This window comes from Acipenser ruthenus, chromosome 3 (assembly GCF_902713425.1).
Source record: "Acipenser ruthenus chromosome 3, fAciRut3.2 maternal haplotype, whole genome shotgun sequence".
Lineage (NCBI taxonomy): Eukaryota > Metazoa > Chordata > Actinopteri > Acipenseriformes > Acipenseridae > Acipenser > Acipenser ruthenus.
In genome coordinates, this window is record NC_081191.1 from 93052373 (window position 1) to 93075470 (window position 23098).

The 23098-nt window shown below is 43.4% G+C and overlaps 1 protein-coding gene across 3 annotated transcripts; it reads left to right on the top strand.

The window, feature by feature from the left end:
• The first annotated feature begins 851 nt into the window (after positions 1-851).
• csrnp1b (cysteine-serine-rich nuclear protein 1b) lies at positions 852-16533 on the top strand. Of its 3 annotated transcripts, none has more exons than XM_033992300.3 (5): positions 852-1178; positions 8443-8630; positions 11086-11345; positions 11529-11825; positions 12166-16533. In XM_033992300.3, the coding sequence occupies exons 2-5, from the start codon at positions 8471-8473 to the stop codon at positions 13240-13242; spliced, it is 1794 nt and encodes a 597-aa protein (XP_033848191.3). In that variant the 5' UTR covers positions 852-1178; positions 8443-8470; the 3' UTR covers positions 13243-16533. The 3 variants fall into 3 exon arrangements, with proteins under 3 accessions (XP_033848191.3, XP_033848190.3, XP_033848192.3); XM_033992299.3 differs by having other exon boundaries at positions 853-1178; positions 8446-8630; XM_033992301.3 differs by lacking the exon at positions 852-1178 and adding an exon at positions 1266-1378 and having other exon boundaries at positions 8446-8630.
• The last annotated feature ends 6565 nt before the right edge of the window (positions 16534-23098 follow it).

Genomic DNA, 23098 nt, shown 5'->3' on the forward strand with positions numbered 1-23098 from the left:
AGAGGATGGTTACTGGCATGCTTGTGGGCAGAATCTTTCACGAGCAACTGAAACCCACTGCAAAACAAATGCATAACAAACTTGCACCCCGATTTTCAAATGCAATAGTATGCCGGCTGTAACACAGCATGTGTACTTACACAGGAAGTACACTGTGTGTGCTGGTGTTATCACTGTGCATGTCCTGCTCACTGGGGATGGGGAGTTTATTGCTGGATAACTTCACTCTACTTGCTCACTAAGTATCAGTATCTCTGAATAGAAAATGATTTTAATGAACAGTCTCTCCCACAAGTGCAGTGGTGGTACCTTAAATGTGATCCACTTACTACCAATGTGGAATGGCTGGGTGTGACGACACTGTCTCTTCATTTTACCCCCAAAAATAGGTTTCTGGCTCAGGACTGCCAAGGACAACACAATATCGTACCAGTCTTGACACACACCACTCAAGAAAATCATTGTCTGGGTCAAAGAGAACAAATGCACCACTCAGTCATTCAGTAAAACTGTTAACACTATTGTGAGCAGGAAGGAAAGGGTGGGGGTCGGGGAGTGTGAGGGTGGAGGTGATAGAGGTTCAGAACTGACCTACCTTACTTCTTTAATGGATATACAAGAAGTGCCTTTTTGTACAACAGGTGACATCTTAAAGAATCAATAATGTAGATAATTGGTAGTCACCCCCTGTTACACACTTTAACACACTATGTGGACGATTTTAGTGTAGGCAAGGCGATAGCAGAACAGAACTCATCCATTCTCCCCCTCCCCTTTTGTTATTGCATTCCCATTCAGGCAGTGTTTACAGGGGGAGACGAGAGAGACAATGCAGCTGATTGGCTCTCAAGATGTGCAAGCGCTGGGGCCGGTACTCGGAAGGCAGGAAGCCGTGTGGGCAGACTCTCTCTCTCTCTCCCTTTCCCCGTGTCACTGCTTGCGTCACACACAGGGAGTTTTCCACTGACGAAAAGGTGGTGCTGCTGAGCAAGTTGAATCACACAACGCGAGCTTCGGCTGGTACGCTCTAATGCAGACCGAGGCGAAAAAAAAAAGAAAAGAACGACCAGCAGTCTAGACTGTGCGAGGCTAAGCTCGCTTGTGAGGAATTTGTTTCACAAACACAAAAAGGATTTTTGTTGTCTTTCATTTATGGTGGACGGATACACAAACTGTTGGTAGGTTACTTTTTATTTTTATGCTTGTCGGCAATTTTTTAACACTGAACGTTCAATTAATGTTTAAAGATCTCGATTCTGGACTACTGCCAAATAGTTGGAATGCTATGTGGCGTGTGTAACTGGAAATAAAAAGCAGCTGCGGTCATTCTGTTTTCTGAAGGAAGTTCCGGCTAGTTGATATAGTCAGGGGGTTGAAGGTACAAGTTTGCTTTTAGTTTTGATTTTAATGTACGCTTCTTAAATAACATCTGTGTCAGATGTAACATTGTGTGGGTTATTTGAGAAATGTGTGTGTATCGAGCTACACGTTTGGTTTATAATTAGTAGCATTAATCTGCATATGGAGTTTGTTTGCTTGATTATTTCTGTAACTTAGCGTTTTTTTTTTTAATATATAAATTTTGCCACTGGCCAAAATGATTCGATTTATTTAGAAATGGCTAACGTTAGCAGTATCTGCCTGTGCGCTGCACACCAATAGAAAAAAAAATACCTAGACGTTTGCCAAAGCCAACAGTAAGTAGTCTTGAAAGCGGTACGCCGAGGAAAATGCGATTCATTTCAAATACTGTAGTATTGTTGTCTAGTGCATAGCAAGGAGAGGTATAATTCTGTAATGGTTTGGGCACCAGCGGTCTTAGCAGCAAGCGCATACATTGTGTGGCGTTTTGCTATGCTAATTGATATAATATGCCGTCTGACATTGTTGCAGGCTGATGATTTATAGGATAAAACGGTCGTGCCTGTGTACGTCCATTGGTTAAAGAAAAAGGGCTTATAACCAGGAGGGTTCAAATCCCACCTCAGCCACTGACTCATTGTGTGACCCTGAGCAAGTCACTTAACCTCCTTGTGCTCCGTCTTTAGTTTCAGGTGAGACGTAATTGTGACTCTTCAGCTGATGCATAATTCACACACCCTAGTCTCTGTAAGTCGCCTTGGATAAAGGCGTCTCCTAAATAAACAAATAATAATAATATCACAGTGTGCAGTAGCCACTGTTACAGAATTGACTCTCCTACGCAGCAGCTGGCCCGAGGTCACGGGGGATCGTCACAATACTGTGTTGCTGTTGCAGTAATTGTCATTAGTCAGTGAGGATGAGAACCTCAAGTGTGAAGAGGAGTTGGGTAAATCAACAGCTTTCATGAGCTAGTTGAAACCACAGTAACGATACATCAGTAACTAACCGTTAATACCAATTGTTTTAAAACGAGGGATCCTTTGTGTCGGTTCTTGCTTATATTTTGCATACAAATGCGAAACAGCCCAGCTACCCCATGGTCGTTAATTCCACTAATGACATATTCAATTGCATCACCAAAGGTCCTGCATACCTGTGTTAATAGAGTCAGATGATTGTTTTTTGTCTGCTTATTGTCTTTAATGCTACATACATACCTGTAATGTAATGTTCAATGATGAGTGTCGTCTTGCGGTTGTGTTTACCGTACTCTTTTAAATGACTGAATCAATCAGAGAACGAGTCATTTCTTAGAGACTCCATGCGAACTTTAAACGGGCAGTTCAAAACAAGTTAATGAAGCGGCCGGGGTCTAAAGCAACGGGGTGTAATGATCTCTAGTTTCTGAATGTAGGCTGCACGCTGAGCCATCTCCTTCGTTAAACGTGTGAGGATGGGGTCTTTCACATACACACACAGTGATACAGCAAGAGCGGTGCAAAATACTCCAGGAAAATTACTAACATATGGCATTGTTCCTCATAATTACCAAATGGAAATTTCATATTGTGTTAAAAAAAAAAAAAAAAAAAAAAAAAAATCCACGATATGCTGTAGTACAGTACAGTATTTCTGCACCTTTGTGATATAAAAACAGAATGGTTGATTTTTTTTTTTTTTTTTTAATATTGTTCAAAACATATTCTAGACATCTGGGATCTTGTTTCATTCAAGATTGTGTTTAGTGATGTGGCTGGTTATTCTAAAATAGATGTCTAGAGACATTGTGTACAGTGAGTGACATCATGAAAGCTCCCTTCAGTATAAGCTGCTCTCTTTTAGGACACTCTTACCAGGTCTGTAGTTTAACGGGGTGGGTGGACAAATGTGCAAAGAGGCTGCTCTGTCTGACTGGCCTTCTGGTTTCTGCTGGGTTGCGTTTTTGACTCCATAAATCCTCCTGAAGTGTGAATGGGAAAGCGCAGCCCCATCTGTTGTATGGAAAGTGAACATCCCAGTGTGAGCAGAGCTGGGACTTTGACCTCAGTGCTCCAGACACATTCACCTGGGGGGGGGCTTCATTCCCCCTCAGCACTTCTGCATGGGAACTGTGGGGGCCTCTTAAAGCATGCATGTTCTAATGACCAGGAGGGACACATTCTGTCACGTTGAGATGAAATAGCCTGCTAGCCCTGTGTGCAATGGCACACTTTTACTACTACTATTATTTTCAGTGAAACGCCAGCTTGATGCAACTAGATACTGTGAACAGCACAGAATGGGAGGGAGGTAGGGACTTGTTTTTCAATGGTAAATATTACTCTGTGACTTCATCAGAACAGCTTAATTAGCACTTCCACTGAATCCTTTGTCACCTTCTGCCCATGTACCCACGCCTGTGCTTTTATTACTTGGCTTGAGAGTTTTACAAAGGTCTCAAGTGTCCCCTTTAGCATGGTCACCCTGGGAAAGTCCTCTCTTAAAATTCTCACAGGGTCTTTGACAGGGGTAATCCCTGCCCTGTGCAGTACAGTGTAGAAGGAAGCATTGAAATGTTGCTTGTGGGTTCTCCTCAGAGATGCAAATCTCACAATTTTGCATAACCTGTGTTAGTGAAACTTGATTGGTCTAGGAAGCCTACACCTATGAAATGAATAGTCCCCTTTATCAGAATGTACAAGGGTGTTGTTCATCTTATCAATAGAATGTAGTTAAAAACAAAAGGCAAACTCGTGCCTTCAGAGACCTGTCTTAAGCTCTGTTTTCTTGGGTGGGGTTGGGGTTGGGGGTGGGGGTGGGGGTGTTTGTGGGGGGAGCTTTTAAATCTGTTCATTAGAAAACTCTTTCAATTGTTGCGTTTGAAGTATTAGCTGGAACAAAGAAAACAGCACCTTGCTTACTGTAGCTACACAAACCAGGCATGGAATGAACCTTGGGTTCTCTCACATTCCATTAATCCCACAGAGTTGCAGAATTCTTAAGGAGCACCAAAAATGGTGTTGCACTGGGAAATGTCAGGACTGAATTCCTTTTCCAGGGGATCGGCCGCAGAGCATAGAGTGGGAGAGAGAGGAGGGAGCACATCTGGGTTAAATATTTGTCATGTAATCCCCAGAACAGTGGGAGTTGTGGTGCCAGAGTGTAATTCCTGTGGGTTTGATCCATCGTTATTTATTTGTTTTTAAAAGCTTTATTTTTTCCCTGCTTGGAATGAATGAGTAAGGAACTGGAGCCAAGGAACAGAATGTCTCTTTGGCAGAATGTAGCCTGGAAGCATTGTAGTTTTGTGGAGGGACCAGGTTACTCAGGGGAGAGCTGTTCCCATTGCTGGTGGTGTGCCACAAGGTGGCAGTGTTGAACACTTAGTTTAGAAAGGTGGAGGTACTGTTCTCTATTGGTTTGCTATGGCACTGTAAATATACAGTATGTTTAAACTCTCCCACAGTCAGATTCATTATTTCCATGAAGCTGGTCGTTCAGAAATCATTATTCTACTACTCAAAAGTAGCTTTTTTATTTTAAAAGTCCCGCAACATGAATATTTATTAGCACAGTCTTCCAGCAATAGTATCATTTTGGTATAATAATAATAATGTATTTTATTTCTAGTGTTCTTGGACTACCTGGCATGTCTCTTATTAGAATGAGAATTTGAGACATTAAAAAAACAAAACGCAATGTACTATTGCAGAGAGACGACAGGTCATGTCCCACTGGAAAGGTACAGTGTGTAACATGCAGCAGGACATACAGTAAACTGTAAAAAAAAAATATATACATTGAGCAACTCTGCCATGTGTTTTTCACCCAAAGGCAATGTATTATGATTTGCACTAAAAACATTTATTTCCATAATTTAATCAGAACATGTTTTCTAGCATGTCAAATATGGCATGGAAACCCCATAACCACAACTGTGCAAAACAGAAAGACGCTTATGTTTTATTTTTTCTCTCTCGCTTTTTGCCATGCAAATCAGTCCCATTTTTTCCCCAGGTGGTTTGCATGAAACAGACGCACGTCAGGCTATTGGTATACGTTGCCAGGTGAACACCCTGAACACAGCGCTTTGGTTTAGGCTGCATGTCTTCCCCTGCCGTGGAAACGGATTGACAGGAAGGCTTGTTTCAAGGTGCCAGCTTCCCTTCAGGAGCAGCATCTGGGTGACGGGTAGCGAAGAACAGGTGAACACTCGGGTCGGCCCGGCTCAGGCTTCACACCACTCTGTTCAAACCCGCTTCTCTCGGGTCTCCAGGCAGGAGGTGAAACACGTTTCCCACGGTAACCGGAGGGCTGAAGATTGCTGGAAATATATGGACTTTCCTTTTTAACCTTCATGCCCCTCTTTATTTAACTTACCTGGCAGAACACAAAGAACGTGACACCCAAGGATAGACAGATAGATCTAGAAACAAAGACCAATAATTTATAATGCTGCTGACGAAGAGCATTTTTAACTGCATTCAGATTCCAGCAGCCAAGCAAAATAACGAAATCCAATCCAACATAGAATGCATGGTTAAAAAACTGTGTGCCTGTGTTTAACAGTGGAGTCCCGCTTCCCATCCACTCCAGGAACCCCTTTCTCTTGGCTGTCATTTGAATTCTTTGCCCCACGATGCAGTTACTTGGGCTGATTATGTGTGTACTTGCATGTTAAACAGGCTGTGTGAACTTCGTTTGACACCAGACTTAATTCAATGTGTCAAATTGAGCAGTTTTTTTTTATTGCTCAGGTTTGAAAGCAAACTGTGCATGGAGCATTTCAGATTAATAATGGCGTGCACTAAATCTATATATTTGCCATCTTGTAATTGCAGGGATTTTTCAGTGTAATAGTGTTACGTGGAGAGACCTACATTGTTGAAACAGGTGGCCAGTTGTCTTCTGAAACTTCTGGAGAGAAGCCAAGTTTGCTATCTGTCCACCTGTTCAGGATTAAGTTAAGAATTAAATGGATTGGCATGGCCCCCGGTCATGCAGAACAATCTCAAATGTTGCAATAAAAAGAACTGCCTCATCCAAGCGGTTTAGAAAAATTACTAAATTGGAAGCTATTGCAACAAATGGTATTCTGAAATATGCAAAATGTAAGTTTTTAAAAAAATGGTTGAAACTGAAGTATATTGGTATACTGAGCTTAGGGAAGCAATGAAGGGCAACAGAAATCTGAATGTCTCCAAATACAGAAGTATGCATTATCGGAATAAAATAACGCTAAGAAAGCACTGCTTATGTCTATAATCCTAGAACATGAGCGCTTGTTCAGACAGTTTCTTCTTAATACATTTGAGAGTGACTTGAGTATCAAAAGGAGGAAACTGACAACTGGGAGGATCAACCTCTCAGTAAATTTGAACCCCCCTGTTTCGTGCCAGAAAGCTGGCATCATTTGTGTTTGTGGGCTGCTTCCTTGTACCTTCAAGGGTTAAGAATGTATAGAGGCAGGGTTCTGTATTTTGGGGCATCAGAGAGGGCTTAGGCAAGGTCAGCGTCTGCTTTCAAACGCCTAGGAACTGGAGAGACAAAAACAAGCAGATTAGCACCTCCCCCAACACACATTCTAGAAAGGAATTCTAGAGTACCGACACTTTCAATCCCAATGGGCTTCTCTAACACTGTCTTTTGGGGGCACTTTGTCTGCAGCGTATGTTAACTGTATTTAACAAGCTTCTTCCGAGAAAGAGGGAGTGACACTTTGAGCAAGTTTGATCTCCCTTTTAAGCTGTGAAACGAACTAATTCCAACCAGTCATCCAAAACGCCCCCACTGGGGCACGTCATGGATAAAGGTGATGGTCGTCATTCGCTCCCACACACTGCACTGCGTGTAATCTGTAGATGACTTTCTAACCACCAGCCTTTTGCCAGGAATTTGTAGGCAGTGGTGCTTTATTGCCATAATAGATGATTCCTAACGCTCTCCCTGAGTCATGCTGACTCAGTTACAGTACAGCGCATCAGCTGTGATGCAGTGCTGGCTCTCCACCCCCCTTCCTGACAGGAGCAGCCCTTCTTGTGACAGAGTTTAAAGAAGCTCTCCTCTCCGCACGCATGTTTCATGACTGTGCTGTATTCCTTCTTGGTTTATATTACTCGAGAGAGAGAGAGAGAGTGAATGGGGAGAATTACACTTGAGAAGGGCATGTACTGTACACACCCCATCCTATCAGGCTGAAAGTATGCTGTGTTTCCAGGATGGGACTCTTTTTTGAATTAGCAAATCTAAATGTAAAACTACTGATTTCGTGGCTTTCCTTTAATTGTATTGCTTTTGAAGGACCTGTCTGTTTGCATGCAAGGGATTCTGTTAGTAACCTAGCAGAGCCCCTGTGCAGTGTCTGTTTGCAGTAGAGTTTGCTTTGGATTTCCAGCTCAGTTGACCAACCCCAAAGGTCAGAAAGGGCAGGTTTGCACAGTGCACAGTAATGGGATCTCTTGACCCCCCCCCCTTGTTGTGCACGTTGTGGAAACTGGCACTTGCTTCTTTGCTAATGAATGAGCAGGACTGACTGTAGCTTATTAGGGCACTGGTAACCAGCTAACAACATGGATCCAAGATGAGTGTTGTGTGAGCACAGGCTTGAATGGCTATGCATGATTAATACTGTTCCTAAACCGAGATTTATATTCTCCAGTGGCGTGCACTAGTATACAGAAACAAATAGCAGGATAGCTCAATGAATCTGATCAGAATGTAGGGGGCTCACACATCAAATACACTTGTTCAACCAAATGGTACTGTGGAGCCATCACAATACCAGGTCCATTGATTTCCAAGAGCAGCTGTGTTTTGTGAAATGGTGAACTCTCATCATTCTCTATCTCTATCTCTATCTCTCTCTCTCTCTCTATCTCTCTCTCTCTCTCTCTCTCTCTCTATCTCTCTATCTATCTATCTATCTATCTATCTATCGAGAGAGATTATATCTATTTATAGAGAGATTCTCTCTCTCCTCTCTCTCTCTCTCTCACTATAAAATAAATAAATCAATGGCCTCCTGATAATGTCTGATTCTTATGGGATGTAGCCAGTGGTTTTCACTCCCTTACCTGTTCCTTCTCCCATTTGTCCCAGCAGATTGACTGAGTAGATCACATCAACCATGAGCGGGGTACTCAAGAGAAAGCTGGACGAGGACCCTTGCTACTCTTCCTCATCCCCCTCTTCCTCCTCAGGATGGGAGTCGGACGGGGAGAGCTCCTCCCCCGAGACCCTGGACTCCAGACCCAGCAATCCCAGCTCCTTGCCAGCTCATTTCACCAGTAAGTATTTCTGCAGTCGGGGGGGAAATCCGTTTGCAAACCAAACAATATTCTGGCAAAGAGAACGGATTAGCAATTCCAAACACATGAAAACACAGAGAGTAACAAGGATACAACATTCTTTGAATTAAAAACTTTACAAACATCATTCAGTGTCTCGTTTGCAGATTTGCGGGGCGATTTCTTTAAGTGCAGCTGCCTGTGATATGAAACAAAAAATAATACCACGGAAGCAATAATAAATTAAGAGGCCAGGCATTATTAGCAAATCACAAATCGTCAACATCTGCTAATCTCTGTGAGTGTGTACACAAAAGCCCTTGCATGGATCTCGTGAGCAGCGAGGATTGACAGGGATAAAGGACAGACAGTTCCTGGCCCCGGTCCTCCAGCACTTGGGCAGGAATCCAGCTTGCGAGGCGCTTCAGTGACGTGCGCTGCCACTGCTGGCACACAGAACACCATGCACTCTGACTGGCTCCTTGGCAGGCATCCAGTCAGGGGCTGCTGAGTAAGGGAGAGCATGCACTTCAGCTCAAATCGTGCAGCTTGATATCCTTGCTTTCACTGGAAAGTGTTTAGGTGTGGGGGAGAGGGGTTCTGTTTGCAGAAGGACTGTACATTTGTGCTACAGGTTTAATACATTAACTCATTTACCAGCTGTGTGTGGTTTTTTTTTTTTTTTTTTTTTTAAACACAGGAATGCATTCTAGAAATAATAAACTCAGGCTTTGTGTGCTTTTCCTCGCAGCCAGTTTGCACAATGAAACACTATGCAAATAAAAGCACAGCACCATCTCCGAATGCCTTGTAGTTCAAGTCCTGTTGAAACAATAACAGCCTCTGTGTGTGTGAAACTGGGGGGTGGGGGTTCAGCTGGCAGTTTGGCATAAAAAAGTGAATGTCTTAGTTAGTGATTTAGGTCACTGAAAGCAAGAAAGTAAGAAATAAGGGGACTATAACCCCCATCCCCATGAAAGGAAAACCGCATCTTATTTTTGAACCAGTTGTGGTTGGCCTTCTTTTGAAAGCTTTTCATGTAGGTAGTGTGCAGGTACAGAGCTTGGATGCATGAAACCACCAGCTTGGTTCATTTTCATTGCCTGTTTACTGGAGTTCATTTTCAGTGCGAGACGTGGTTTGTGCAGCAGACACAGCCCCGACAAGCATCTGTTACTTGCTTACCCATTTTGTACGCACACAGGATATGTATGGGGGGGGGGGGGGGGGGGCAGGCAGACTGACATTAATAAAGCAAATGCTGTTCTGTTTGGAGCTGCACTCATTACTGTGCTTCCTTGATTAATGGACTTCTTTAAAGCAACTCAAAAATCTTGCTTGGTGTGTGTGATTATAAAACTTCAGCAATATTCTGCCTGACCAAACAGCTCTGGCTCCATCTGGTGGCGTACTCTGGGAAGTACTGTGGCAACAGCTGTTTGGATGCACTGTTTATTGAGCCTTAAAATGGCTCTTCCAGGTACCTTGGATGACTGCCTACTAAAACATTCCACGCTTTACTAGTCATAACATAGCTCATTTTAATACGATAACAAAACAGATGTATGTTCAATTAAAACATAGCCAAGGTATGCCAAGTAGTCTTTTTATAAATTGCGAGAAAGCTACAGAAAGTATGGCGTCTATTAAATTATGTGCTATGTGTGGTTTAGTTGTGAAGCTTCCTTTAACTGGGTGGATAGTTATGTAGTTGTACGGCATGGCTTTGACTTGCCTTGTGCAGAAAATATCATCCATACACACTGCAAGTGAAAAACAAGTTCAGGGATAAAAGACAATGGACTACATTTCATAAGAACATAAGAAAGTTTACAAACGAGCGGAGGCCATTCAGTCCATCTTGCTCGTTTGGTTGTTAATAGCTTATTGATCCCAGTATCTCAAGCAGCTTCTTGAAGGATCCCAGGGTGTCAGCTTTAACAACATTACAGGGGAGTTGGTTCCAGACCCTCACAATTCTCTTCTGAATGCCCCTTTATCTAATCTCCATTTGTGACCCCTGGTCCTTGTTTCTTGGGTCAACATTGTCAATACCTTTTAGAATTTAGAATGCTTGAATCCGATCGCCGCGTAGTCTTCTTTGTTCAAGACTAAATGGATTCAATTCTTTAAGCCTGTCTGCATATGACATGCCTTTTAAACCCAGAGTTATTTACTCCAATGCGTCTTTAGCACCCAATTTTCAGAAAGGAGAAACGCACCCAATACTTTTGTCAAACCAGCCTTTTAATTCAGGGGCTTGAATGAAGTATTACATTTCTTCATTTTTTTTTTTTTTTCTTTTGCATTGCGCTAATGATTCAGGTGTCAATAGCTTTCAGAATCTACCCCAATAACTTTTCATACCCTTAAGGTACGGTAACACTATTGATCTGGGAATGTCTTATTTGTGGCAGTGCGTTTTAACACTCTGCTTCCCCCCCTCCTTTTTCAGCTACGTCAATCTTGAAGAGAGCCAAGCGGATTCGGAGAAACACCGTGCAATTCGATCAGGTCACCGTGTTCTTCTTCCCGCGCTGTCAGGGCTTCACCAGCGTGGCCAGCAGGGGGGGCTGCACCCTGGGCATGGGCAGGCAGCACAGCGCCTGCAGGCGGTACACACTGTCTGAGTTTGCTCAGGAGCAGCAGCACCTCCGCAGGGAGAAGCTCAAGGATCGTCTCCGGGAGGAGAAACTGGAAGTCCTCAAGCAAGAGGTACGTCGCTGAGGCGTGTTTACCATTCGTTTGCTGCTCAGAGTGGTGGCAAACAAGGCAGTCTTCTCCGTTCAGGCTGTTCTTTTTTATGAACATATTCCTTCAAAGTCATACAGTAGTAATTAACAGCTGCATTGAGCCTCATTATGCCATACTCTTGACACACTGTTTTTTGTTTTACAGCTAGCTAAAAATGGTACTGCGGAGTCCAAAGAGGCCGCCCAGCTGACGTTGGATGACGTATCTGAAGATGACATTGACATTAGCGGAGTGGACTTCGAGGGTGGCTTCTTCCTCCATCCCTATCCATCCAAGAGACGGCATGCGCTGCTGAAGGCCGCTGGTGTCAAGAAGATCGACAAGGAGGAGAAGCGCGAGCTGCACGCCATCCGGCTCTCCCGGGAGGACTGCGGCTGCGACTGCCAGGGCTTCTGCGAGCCCGAGACCTGCAGCTGCAGCCTGGCTGGGATCAAGTGCCAGGTAGGGCTTCTGTTAGGACCAGTGTTATAACCAGCATTCTACCCAGGTCAAACTTAGGTTTCAAGCTATAGCTGGCAGTATTTGTGACTGCTTGGTATTTACTATTCAACCTCCAAATCTATGTTACACAGCAAGCCAAAAGAGTTAAGGACTATTTTGTACTTAACCAGAATCTTTACATGAGCATCAGCATTGATGATGCAGAAAAACAACTGAGGACACGACCTCTGTGTCCTCATAGCTAGTTATGCCCATGGTTAGGACTGGCTGTGAATGAAAGACGTCTTCTCAGTATTTAAAAGGAATTGGCTTTAACAATGGTCTCTTCCCTTCCCCGCAGATGGATCATTCTTCGTTTCCCTGTGGCTGCACAAAGGACGGCTGTGGGAACACGCAGGGCCGGATCGAGTTCAACTCGAGCCGCGTTCAGACACACTACATCCACACCATCATGAAGCTGGAGCTGGAGAAGAGGCTGGAGGAGAGCACAGACACCGGGGAGCAGTGTGGGAGGAGGCAGTGGCTGGAGGAGAGCACGGACACCGGGGAGCAGTGTGGGAGGCAGCAGCAGCAGAACCCCTTTGGTTTCCAGTCGGAGGAGGAGCTCCAGGCCATTCCCGCCAGCCCCAGCTTTCACTTCAGCGCCAAGCTGGACCCCATCGGAGAGAACAGCTGCAGCAGCGACATGACAGACTCCTCCAGCTCCTCGAGCCAGAGCGAGTACTCCTCTGGGCTGTGTGCTGGCAGCAGCAGCCCTCAGTCTGACAAGCCGCAGTCTGATGTGGATCACAATGGGCTGGCCAGGATTCTCAGCTTTAATGACTCGGACAATGAGGACTGCAGTAGCAGCTGCAGTGGTGACAGCTGCGACCGGCAGCGACAGGTCAACATTGGCTGCTTCAACACCTTGGACTTCTTTAACGATAATATTGTCGAGGGCCCCCAACACAACACGAATGGAGGGGACAGCAGTAGCGGGCATGTGTGCGGCCACATGTCCAGCATTTCAGAGTGCTTGGATGAAAATGCCAACCAAGACACTATGATGTTCCACAGCAGTGGCTCAAGCCAGGCATTCCCCAGCACCCCGTCCCCTTCGATTGATCACTCATCTCCAAGCTACATGGACCTGAGCCTCTCGTCTGACTCGGATTTCGAGTTCTTCCATGGATTTCCGGACTATAGCCCTGGTCCTCTTTATAACTCCTTGAAAGAATATGAGAATCTGGACAGCTTTCTTCAGTTCCAGCTCCCCAGTTATCCCAGCTTCCCCCAAAACGGGGACCCCGGCACGTGCTTTTTGGAGTCCCTAATTGGCGTGTCGGAATCCGTCCCAGAACCCCCCGCTGCTTTTACAGACAATCAGCTCCTTGAAGAAGCCATCAAGTCGTCAATAATGGAATCTGTGAAGGTGTAAAATACAGTACAGTTTCAATCTTTACAAAAACTGACAATTTAAAAAGAGAAACTAATTTAATGAGGACTGTGTGTGTGTATTATATATATATATATATATATAATGTTTTTTACATTTTATTGGAAGACTTGATTGATTAAGAAAGCTGTGATTTATATATATATATATATATATATATATATATATATATATTATAATGTGTATATAAAAGATATTTCTTACTTAGCCTCCAAAAAATGTAGTACGAATCAAACTGTGCACAGTAAAAGTACAAACTGGCAGCTAACGCACACATTCTACTCAAACTCTTTGGCCTTTTCTGTAGCCTAAGGTCTGCAGAGAAATCACAAAAGGCTGGGGAGCTTTTGTTTTTTAACAATGACACTTTAGTCAAATTCTAAGTGTGTTTGTTGTAAAAGCTGCCACGTGTATATGTGTGTGTATAATGTTTCAATTTTTTTTATTTGTTGCTAGTATTTTATTTTAAGAAATATTATTATTATTATTATTATTATTATTATTATTATTATTATTATTATTATTATTTTGTCCTAAACTTGCATTCAGAGTGCATCTAAAAGGCATCTTAAGAAGGAAAATTAAGTGCAACCAGACTTCTCCTTGGATTTAATCTTAATCAGGGCACCGCTGTCCTTATAGTGGTTTATAGAAAAATATCAAATCAAATGATAGCTGAGTGCAGTTCAATCCCATGATAGCTGAGTGCAGTTCAATCCCATGGTGGGTGAGTGCAGTTCAATCCCATGATGGGTGAGTGCAGTTCAATCCCATGATGGGTGAGTGCAGTTCAATCCCATGATGGGTGAGTGCAGTTCAATCCCATGATGGGTGAGTGCAGTTCAATCCCATGATGGGTGAGTGCAGTTCAATCCCATGATAGCTGAGTGCAGTTCAATCCCATGATAGCTGAGTGCAGTTCAATCCCATGATAGCTGAGTGCAGTTCAATCCCATGGTGGGTGAGTGCAGTTCAATCCCATGATGGGTGAGTGCAGTTCAATCCCATGATGGGTGAGTGCAGTTCAATCCCATGATGGGTGAGTGCAGTTCAATCCCATGATGGGTGAGTGCAGTTCAATCCCATGATGGGTGAGTGCAGTTCAATCCCATGGTGGGTGAGTGCAGTTCAATCCCATGATGGGTGAGTGCAGTTCAATCCCATGATGGGTGAGTGCAGTTCAATCCCATGATAGCTGAGTGCATTTCTCTAATGCTAGAGCCATTCACTCTGTTCATTGCAGTTGCTGGTTTTGTTACCTAGTGCTTTTTAAAAGGAGCAGCTGGTTGGGCAGCTTCACTATCATGTGATTTCAGATACTTTACCCCTGGCAAGCATTCAGCTCTCTTTTAATAACACGAAAGCTGTCACATGGTACTCGCGTTTCCTTTCTGATGTGTTGAGAGATTCCTGAGCAGCACATGGGTTTTGGAGTTGTGGTGTTTGTGTGCAGCACTGCTTTTGAGTTACAGCAATCATAACATTTATATTTATTACCAGCGTAATGCTTTAAAACTCCATGTGTAAAACAAACTAGAATCTGTAATACCTCAAAAGTATTACATCTTCGAATTTATTTTATGCAGCTAATATGTATTTATTCAGAGGAGCAGAGGCCCTGTGGCTTTGTTAGGTGGGCTTTTTGAAAGTGCAATCTTGTTTTTTAGTAGCACCATCCCAAAACTAAACATTGCTTTCCTCAACTGTTTACCTTTCTTTAATGAAACTTACAGAAGAAAGAAAGAAAGAAGTCTTGGGTGGGGTGGCATATAAGATGTCTGTAGTGCTGAGCAGGTGTTACAGTGAGAAACCGGTAAATGCTCAACTCTTTTAGTTTGTCTCCTTGTTTTAGTACATTTGGATTTACATGATTTGGCTCGAATTTATTTAATTAGTGCTTTGGTCACTCTGTCCAGGGTGGCCCAGTCTTGTGCCTGTTATGCAGAGGAACCATCTACAGCAGCCAGCACAATCCAGGGGGGCTATATTTACTGTGGGACTGTGCAATTGGTTCTTAGTAATTTTACTTTTCAAAAAGCAAAAGTAAAATGTTGAGGTATATGGGTCGATTTTTGCTTAATGTGTAGCGTGTCAAATATTTATAATTTTTGTAAATAAATTGCATATAGAATCAAAATTAATCTGTATTAAGAAAATCAAAGACTATTTTAGAAGGAATCACATTTGTCTTTTTAAAATACCTTTTGTGCTAAAAAAAAAAACTATTTAAAATAAACTATTTTGCAAATTCTGAAAGATTTGTAATATATAATAAACAGAACTATTTTATTTGATAGTAATGAAGGTTATCGTTGTCAAGCATTTAATCTCTGTTTGACTGTCATGGAGGATTAATATATTTAAAAGTTTGTTTTCTGAACTGCATCAACACCAGTGCTTCGTTTTGACAATAAGGTTGGAGCAAAAGATTTTACACCGTGGCCATGTTACACTCAACACACCTATTGATTTGGCAATTCCCAGAACAAAAATATATGCAAACATTTTTTAACCTGCAAAAAAAAAAATGTAATATTAAGGCTTTGCAACACTTTAATGGATATATTGCTGGGTTTACAATCAAGTGATATGGTATCTATTTTGTAATTTATTATCAATATGCAATTGAAGAGTAATAATATTTGTTCGGCCCCCTGTCAGAAGTTACTGTATACAGTAGACTGTTCAAACTGTTTAGAGCACTGCTACATATCAAACAGTAGTAAATCCCATTTACAAAACGGTTTGTATTTGACAGGCATTCAATATGTGCTGGCCCTTGCATGTGCTGGTTAGGCGCACATTCCTAGGGTTCTCTGCATAGAGCTCATCTGCAGTATGATCTGCTGCAGGTATAACTGCTTTGCTGCCTTGCTTTTGTATAATTTATTTTATTTTTTGTGTTTGTGCCAACAAGAGGGCACCAGGTTCTGTAAATAAGTTGTCTACTATTTTGTATATATATAAAAAAATTGCTTGTTCTGAAGAAAACCTGGATATTTATTAATGTCATCTTATTATTATTATTCTTATTATTTTATTTTGTGTTTGATCTTGTTTATTTCACAATGACCTTATTTTTGTCTTTTTATATATTGTAACTTTCTTTTTTATTTTAATTTGCTTAAGGTACTGCAGAGCAAAAAAATATATATATATATATTTTTTACATTCATTGTAAAGAATGCATTCTGTTTTATAAACACTGCTCATTTCATCCAAGTAATATGAAGACCTCTCTGTTACTTCAAATAAAAAAATGATTGTTGGAAATTGGTGTATGTGTGTTGTGTGTGTATTTATTTATTTATTTTATTTTTTTTTTTTTAATGGCTTTTACCAAAACTGTGGAGTATTTCATTACTGGTCTGCAGGGATAGAAATAATCCTCTGATTGCATAGCTGTTTCCCAGACTCGGTGTGTCTTATTAAACTCAAAGTAAACCAGGACAGAGTCCCCCTCAATCTAATCCAGTCCAGGTTTGTACTTCCCAGCAGGTTCTAATGTGGTTAATTGAAGCGGTTAAGAGGCAAGTAAGTAATTTAGGACCGGGTTGGAATAAAGACTAGGACTGGAATGGGTCTTGAGGGCAGAGTTGAGTGCCACTGGAGTAGTTTGTGTCCCTGTTTAAGGAGAGAGAGGGGTGTTGGTAGGACAGAGTATATTTAACCATGAGGCAGGTTGTGTCAATAAGATTGAATCCTCACAATATCATCATATCTTAGAAATACCAAAACCAAGCAAAAGGATGCTGTTGCTAGTGTAGACAGAGAAGAATGTTTGTACAAGTATGAACCTTTCAGGGCTCTAGCTAAAAGGTATGGTGGAGTATCTTTCTGTTTGAACCTACAGAGAGCGCTGGCTTTACTTTATACCAGCAGTGTGGAGTAGTGGTTAGGGCTCTGGACTCCTGACCGGAGGGTCGTGGGTTCAATCCCAGGTGGGGGACACTGCTGCTGTACCCTTGAGCAAGGTACTTTACCTAGATTGCTCCAGTAAAAACCCAACTGTATAAATGGGTAGTTGTATATAAAAATAACGTGATATCTTGTAACAATTGTAAGTCGCCCTGGATAAGGGCATCTGCTAAGAAATAAATAATAATAATAATAATAATAATAATAATAATAATAATAATAATAATACCAGGGGTGTCCAATCCCTGTCTTGGAGGACTATTCCACTCCCGGTTTCACAGATACAATGAGCTCTTTAACTAATGCAAGGGCTGAATGGAGGTTTCGTTGGTTCAATTAAATAATTTAGAACAGGACTGGAACAAAGACCAGGAGTGGAGGAGCCAACTTTGACCATTCCTGCTTCATGCAAATATATAGCCCAGTGGTTCCCAACCCCGGTCCTGGGGATCCACTGTCTGATGATTTTTGTTCCAACTGAGCTCTCAATTACTTACTAGGCCCTTAATTGAACAGGTAATTTTCTTAATTAGACCTTTTTAATTGTTTTCAGCTCTTAAACAGTAGCAGAGTTCAAGTTGCTTATAAAATGTTACAGCTAACTTGAAATCTGCAACTGTCAAGAGCTGAAAATTATTTAAAAAAAAAAAAAAAAAGTCTCATTAAGCAAATTACCAGTTCAATTAAGGATCTAGTAAGTAACTGAGAGCTCAGTTGGAATGAAAACCAGCAGACACAGTGGGTCCTCAGGACCGGTTTGGGAGCCACTGATGTAGACTGCTATGACTGTCTCTCACATCCCTGTTCTGTCCTCTTGCTCTCGTCCTCTGCCCTCTCTCTGCCGCTGCTCCTCCAACCCCTCTAACCTCATCCCTCTGCCTCCCCCACCTCCCCCCCCTCCTCACCCTCTCCCCCCTCACACTCTCTCTGGTGCACTCTGGAACTGTCACTCTTCTGCTAACAAAGCTGATTTCATCTCTGCCTTTGCCTCCCACCTCTCTCTCGATTTCCTTGCTCTCACTGAAACCTGGCTGTCCACTGATAACACTGTTACTCCTGCCGCCCTGTCCTCTCTCTACATCCTGTCCCATACCCCATGTCTCACTGGACAGGGAGGTGGGACTGGTCTTCTCTCTCCCTCCTTACTCTTCTGTCCCCTCCGACCTCTCCGCACTCTCTGTTAACACCTTTGAATTTCATGCCGTCCAACTAACCTCTATTTGTCAACTCCTGCTAATTGTACTGTACCGTCCCCCTGGACCTCTCACTCACTTTCTCGATGAACTTGACTATCTACTCTCCTCCCTCCCCTCTCTGTCTACCCCAACTGTCCTGTTAGGTGATTTCAATATCCATCTCTCCAACCCCAGCCACTCTGCCGGATTCCTTCCTCTCATTCACTCCTTCGACTTCTCTCTCTCTCCATCCCCTCGTACCCACAAAGCTGTCCGTCAACTGGACCTCACCTTCTCCAGGGCCTGCTGCCCCTCCACCCTCTCTGTCACCCCCCTGGACCTCTCTGATCACTATTTCATCTCTTTTTCTCTGTCTCTCCCCTCTCTCCCTGCTCCTCCTACCCCCACTGTCATCTCTCGCCGTAACCTCCCCTCTGTCCTTGCCACCACTGCTGTCTCTCACCTCCCTCCTATAGACTCCTTCTCCCAACTCTCTGTAGACTCTGCTACCTCCACCCTCTTCTCCTCCCTTGACTCCCTCTGTCCCCCAACCCTGGCTCTCCTCTGCGCTCCGCTCAGCAAGAACCACACTGCGATCTGCTGAAAAGAAATGGAAGAGAACCAAACTCCCTGCTGCCCTAGACCTCTATCACTCTCTCCTCTCCTCCTTCTCCTCTGCTAAATGTTCTTATTTCCAATCTATAACCCAAGCCTCCACTAACAACCCACGTAAACTATTCTCTACCTTCTCCTCCCTCCTAAACCCTCCCCCCTCCTCCTCCCTCCTCTATCTCCTCTGATGACTTTGCCTCTTTCTTCTCTTCTAAAATCTCAGATATCCGCAAACTCTTTAAACCTCTCCCTCCCCCGCACCCCCTCCCGTTCCAACCCGTACACCCACTGCATCCCCTACTAACTCACCCTCCTTCTCCACCTTCTCTCCCCTCTCAGACTCTGACCTCTCCTCCCTGCTCCACGGTCACAAACCCACCACGTGTGCCCTGGACCCCCTCCCCACTCACCTCTTTCAAGCTGCTGCTCTTGCTCTACTTCCCATCATCTCCTCCCTTCTCAACACCTCTCTCCTTTCTGGTCTATTTCCCTCTGCCTTCAAACAAGCCTCTGTCACTCCCCTCCTCAAAAAACCTACCCTCGACCCCACCTCCCTCCAGAGCTACCGTCCTGTCTCCCTCCTACCCTTCCTCTACAAAATCCTCGAGCGGGCTGTACACCGCCAGCTCTCTGCTTTTCTGTCCAACCATTCTCTGCTCGACCCTCTCCAATCTGGCTTCCGCTCTGCTCACTCCACTGAAACCACCCTCCTGTCTCACACTAACTCACTACTCTGCCTGAGCTGCCTCTCTCTCCTCTGTCCTAATTTTCCTTGACCTCTCTGCTGCCTTTGACACTGTCGATCGCTCTATTCTACTATCCTCTCTCGCTGACCTGGGAATCTCTGGCACTGCTCTGGCCTGGTTCTCCTCCTACCTCTCCAACCACATTTACCAGGTAACCTGGCGTGGAGCAACCTCCACACCTCACCCTCTTTCAACAGGAGTCCCCCAAGGGTCAGTCTTGGGTCCTCTCCTGTTCTCTCTCTACACCCACTCCCTGGGCCCCCTCATCGCATCCTATGGTTTCTCATACAATTTCCATACTGATGATGCTCAGATTTTCCTCTCCTTCCCCACCTCTCACTCCACCATCTCCTCCCGTATCTCTACCTGTCTGTCTGCTATCTCCTCCTGGATGCACTCGCATCACCTCAAACTCAACCTCTCTAAATCTGACCTCCTTTTCTTTCCCTCCTCCTCCCCCTCCTCTGATCTCTCTATCTCCATTCCTCTGGAATCTACCACACTCTCTCCCTCCTCCTCCTCAGCTACGAACCTCGGAGTCACCGCAGTGGTGGAATGACCTTCCTACAGATGTCAGGACTGCCCAGTCCCTGACCACCTTCCGGCGCCTCCTCAAGACTCACCTCTTCAGACAGCACCTGCAGAACTCCTCTTTTCCCTCTGGACACTTATCACTCTTCCTTAATGTGCTTTACTTGCACTTATCTGCATCCTATTTTACTGCATTTAATCCTGTACTTTAGAGTACTGTAATTTGTCACAACTGTTATTTAATCTGTAGTATTTTGTGTTTAATTATATCCTGATGTAACTATCACTGGCACTGTTATCTGCTCCGTTATTGAATCGTTTTTTGTCATATACTTGTACTTGCTAGAACCGAAGTCATTGTATTTTATCTTGCTCTTAATTGTATTAATACTTGTACTGTGATTCTTGAAATGTATTTTTGTTTACGACTGTAAGACGCCCTGGATAAGGGTGTCTGCTAAGAAATAAATAATAATAATAATGTATTGAACTTGGGTCATCCCTAAAACCTGGGTTTCATGATTAGTGGAGTTGCTCAGTCTGCTTCAATGTTAGAATAAGACTAGCCTAATATTTCTTAACATTGAGGATCTCAGAACGAAGTAAATGCAGCTACTGAACTGCACAGGTGGCTCGTGGCCTAACAGCCATTCTGCAAATGACTGCTGCTGGTGTATCCCCCAGCCACTGACCGCCTCATTTCAGAAACACAACTAGACTAGTGGCTTGAAATTTCAGTTTCATGAAACGTAAATACATTTTCAGTTTCAACCCAATTATCTAGAAGAAAACAAGCAATCATAAATGACTTTTTCAGCATTCAAGCTTGCTTTATTTGACTAGTTTCAAAATGATGTTTTCTTTTTGTATTTTTTAAAAACCAAGCAGGACCTCCTACTAGTTCCCAGGAACAATTGCATAGATCTGATGCTTAAAGAACATATATAGCTACAAATAACATGGAACCTATAATTTTTTTAAAACAACAGTTTGGTTGGGAGACCTACATATTGTGCTAAATAAACTGATCTCTCTATCTCCATTCCTCTGGAATCAACCACACTCTCCCTTCTCCTCAGCTAAGAATCTCTGAGTCACCATGGACCCCTGCCTCTCGTATTCCCAGCACATCTCCACTCTGGCACGCACTTGCCGATTCTTCCTGAGGAAAATACAAAGAATCCGACCCTTCCTCACCAACTACGCCACCCAGCTCCTTGTCCAGGCCCTGGTACTCTCCCACCTAGACTACTGCAACTCCCTCCTGGCTGGCCTCCCTGCGTCTGCCACCCATCCGCTCCAGCTCATCCAGAACTCCGCTGCTCACCTGGTGTTCTCTCTGCCTCGCTTCTCCCACGCAACTCCACTGCTCCGCTCACTCCACTGGCTCCCGATCACCGCTCGCATCCAGTTCAAGACTCTTGTACTCGCCTACAGATGCCTTGACCAGACTGCACCCAGCTACCTCCAGACCCTCATCTCTCCCTACACCCCCACTCGACCTCTCTGCTTCTCCTACACTAGAAGACTGGCTCTACCTCCTCTACGCTCCCCTGCCTCCAGAGCCCGCTCCTTCTCCACCCTCGCCCCGCAGTGGTGGAATGATGTCAGGACTGCCCAGTTCCTGACCACCTTCCGGCGCCTCCTCAAGACTCACCTCTTTAGACAGCACCTGTAGAACTCCTCTTTTCCCTCTGGACACTTATCACTCTTCCTTAATGCGCTTTACTTGCACTTATCTGCTTCCTATTTTACTGCATTTAATCCTGTACTTTACAGAGTACTGTACTGTAATCTGCCACAAGTGTTATTCAATCTGTAGTATTTTGCATTCAGTCGTATCCTGACGTAATTATCATTGACACTGTTATCTGCTCCAATATTGAATCATATTTTGTCATATACTTGTACTTACTAGAACTGAAGTCATTGTATTTTATCTTGCTCTTAATTGTATTAATACTTGCACTGTGATTGTTGAAATGTATTTTTTGTTTACGACTGTAAGTCACCCTGGGTAAGGGCGTCTGCTAAGAAATAAATAATAATAATAATAATAATAACTGAGCAAGCTGTCAGGGGAGTAAATGAAACGGGCAAAACAATACTGCAGCTACTCCAGCAAGAAAACACGAGAAGAATAAGAATAAGAATAAGAATAAGAATAAGAATAAGAATAAGAATAAGAATAAGAATAAGAATAAGAATAATAATAATAATAATAATAATAATAATAATAATAATAATAATAATAATAATGCTCTATTTTATATATTAAAACAAGGCCCTGACAACTCTGAAATGCTTATACCAGTAACAGGGTAATGAAATACTGTTACAAAAGTAAAATTAGAAAAATAAAACATGCTGTCATAATAAAGAAGTCAGAGCGCAGCATGTGGAGCTGCTTGTGGCAGTCTGAGATCACATTATAGCTGAGGGGTGCGCGCTCTGAAATGAAGCCATCTCACTGTCACTGTGAGTGCAGAGTGCAGATGGAGAGCTCCACATGTGTGAGGTAACAGCTGTGCAGCGAGGGAGGAGGGCTGTGACTGTTTGGTACATTGGTACAGTACTGTGTGCATTCTGTGGTATACGCTGCATAAAGTGCTACCCCACTGTGAAGTCTATTGAAGTTTCCTGAGCTCTGGGGATGGGATCAAACCTATGCTGCATTGCATCCAGCATGCTGCACTGGAAATGAATGGAAATGAACTACAGCAGTGTGCACATGTATTAGAACACCCCATTGCTTCTGTAGTTCAGCAGTGTGCACATGTATCCGAACACCCCATTGCTTCTGTAGTTCAGCAGTGTGCACATGTATCAGAACACCCCATTGCTTCTGTAGTTCAG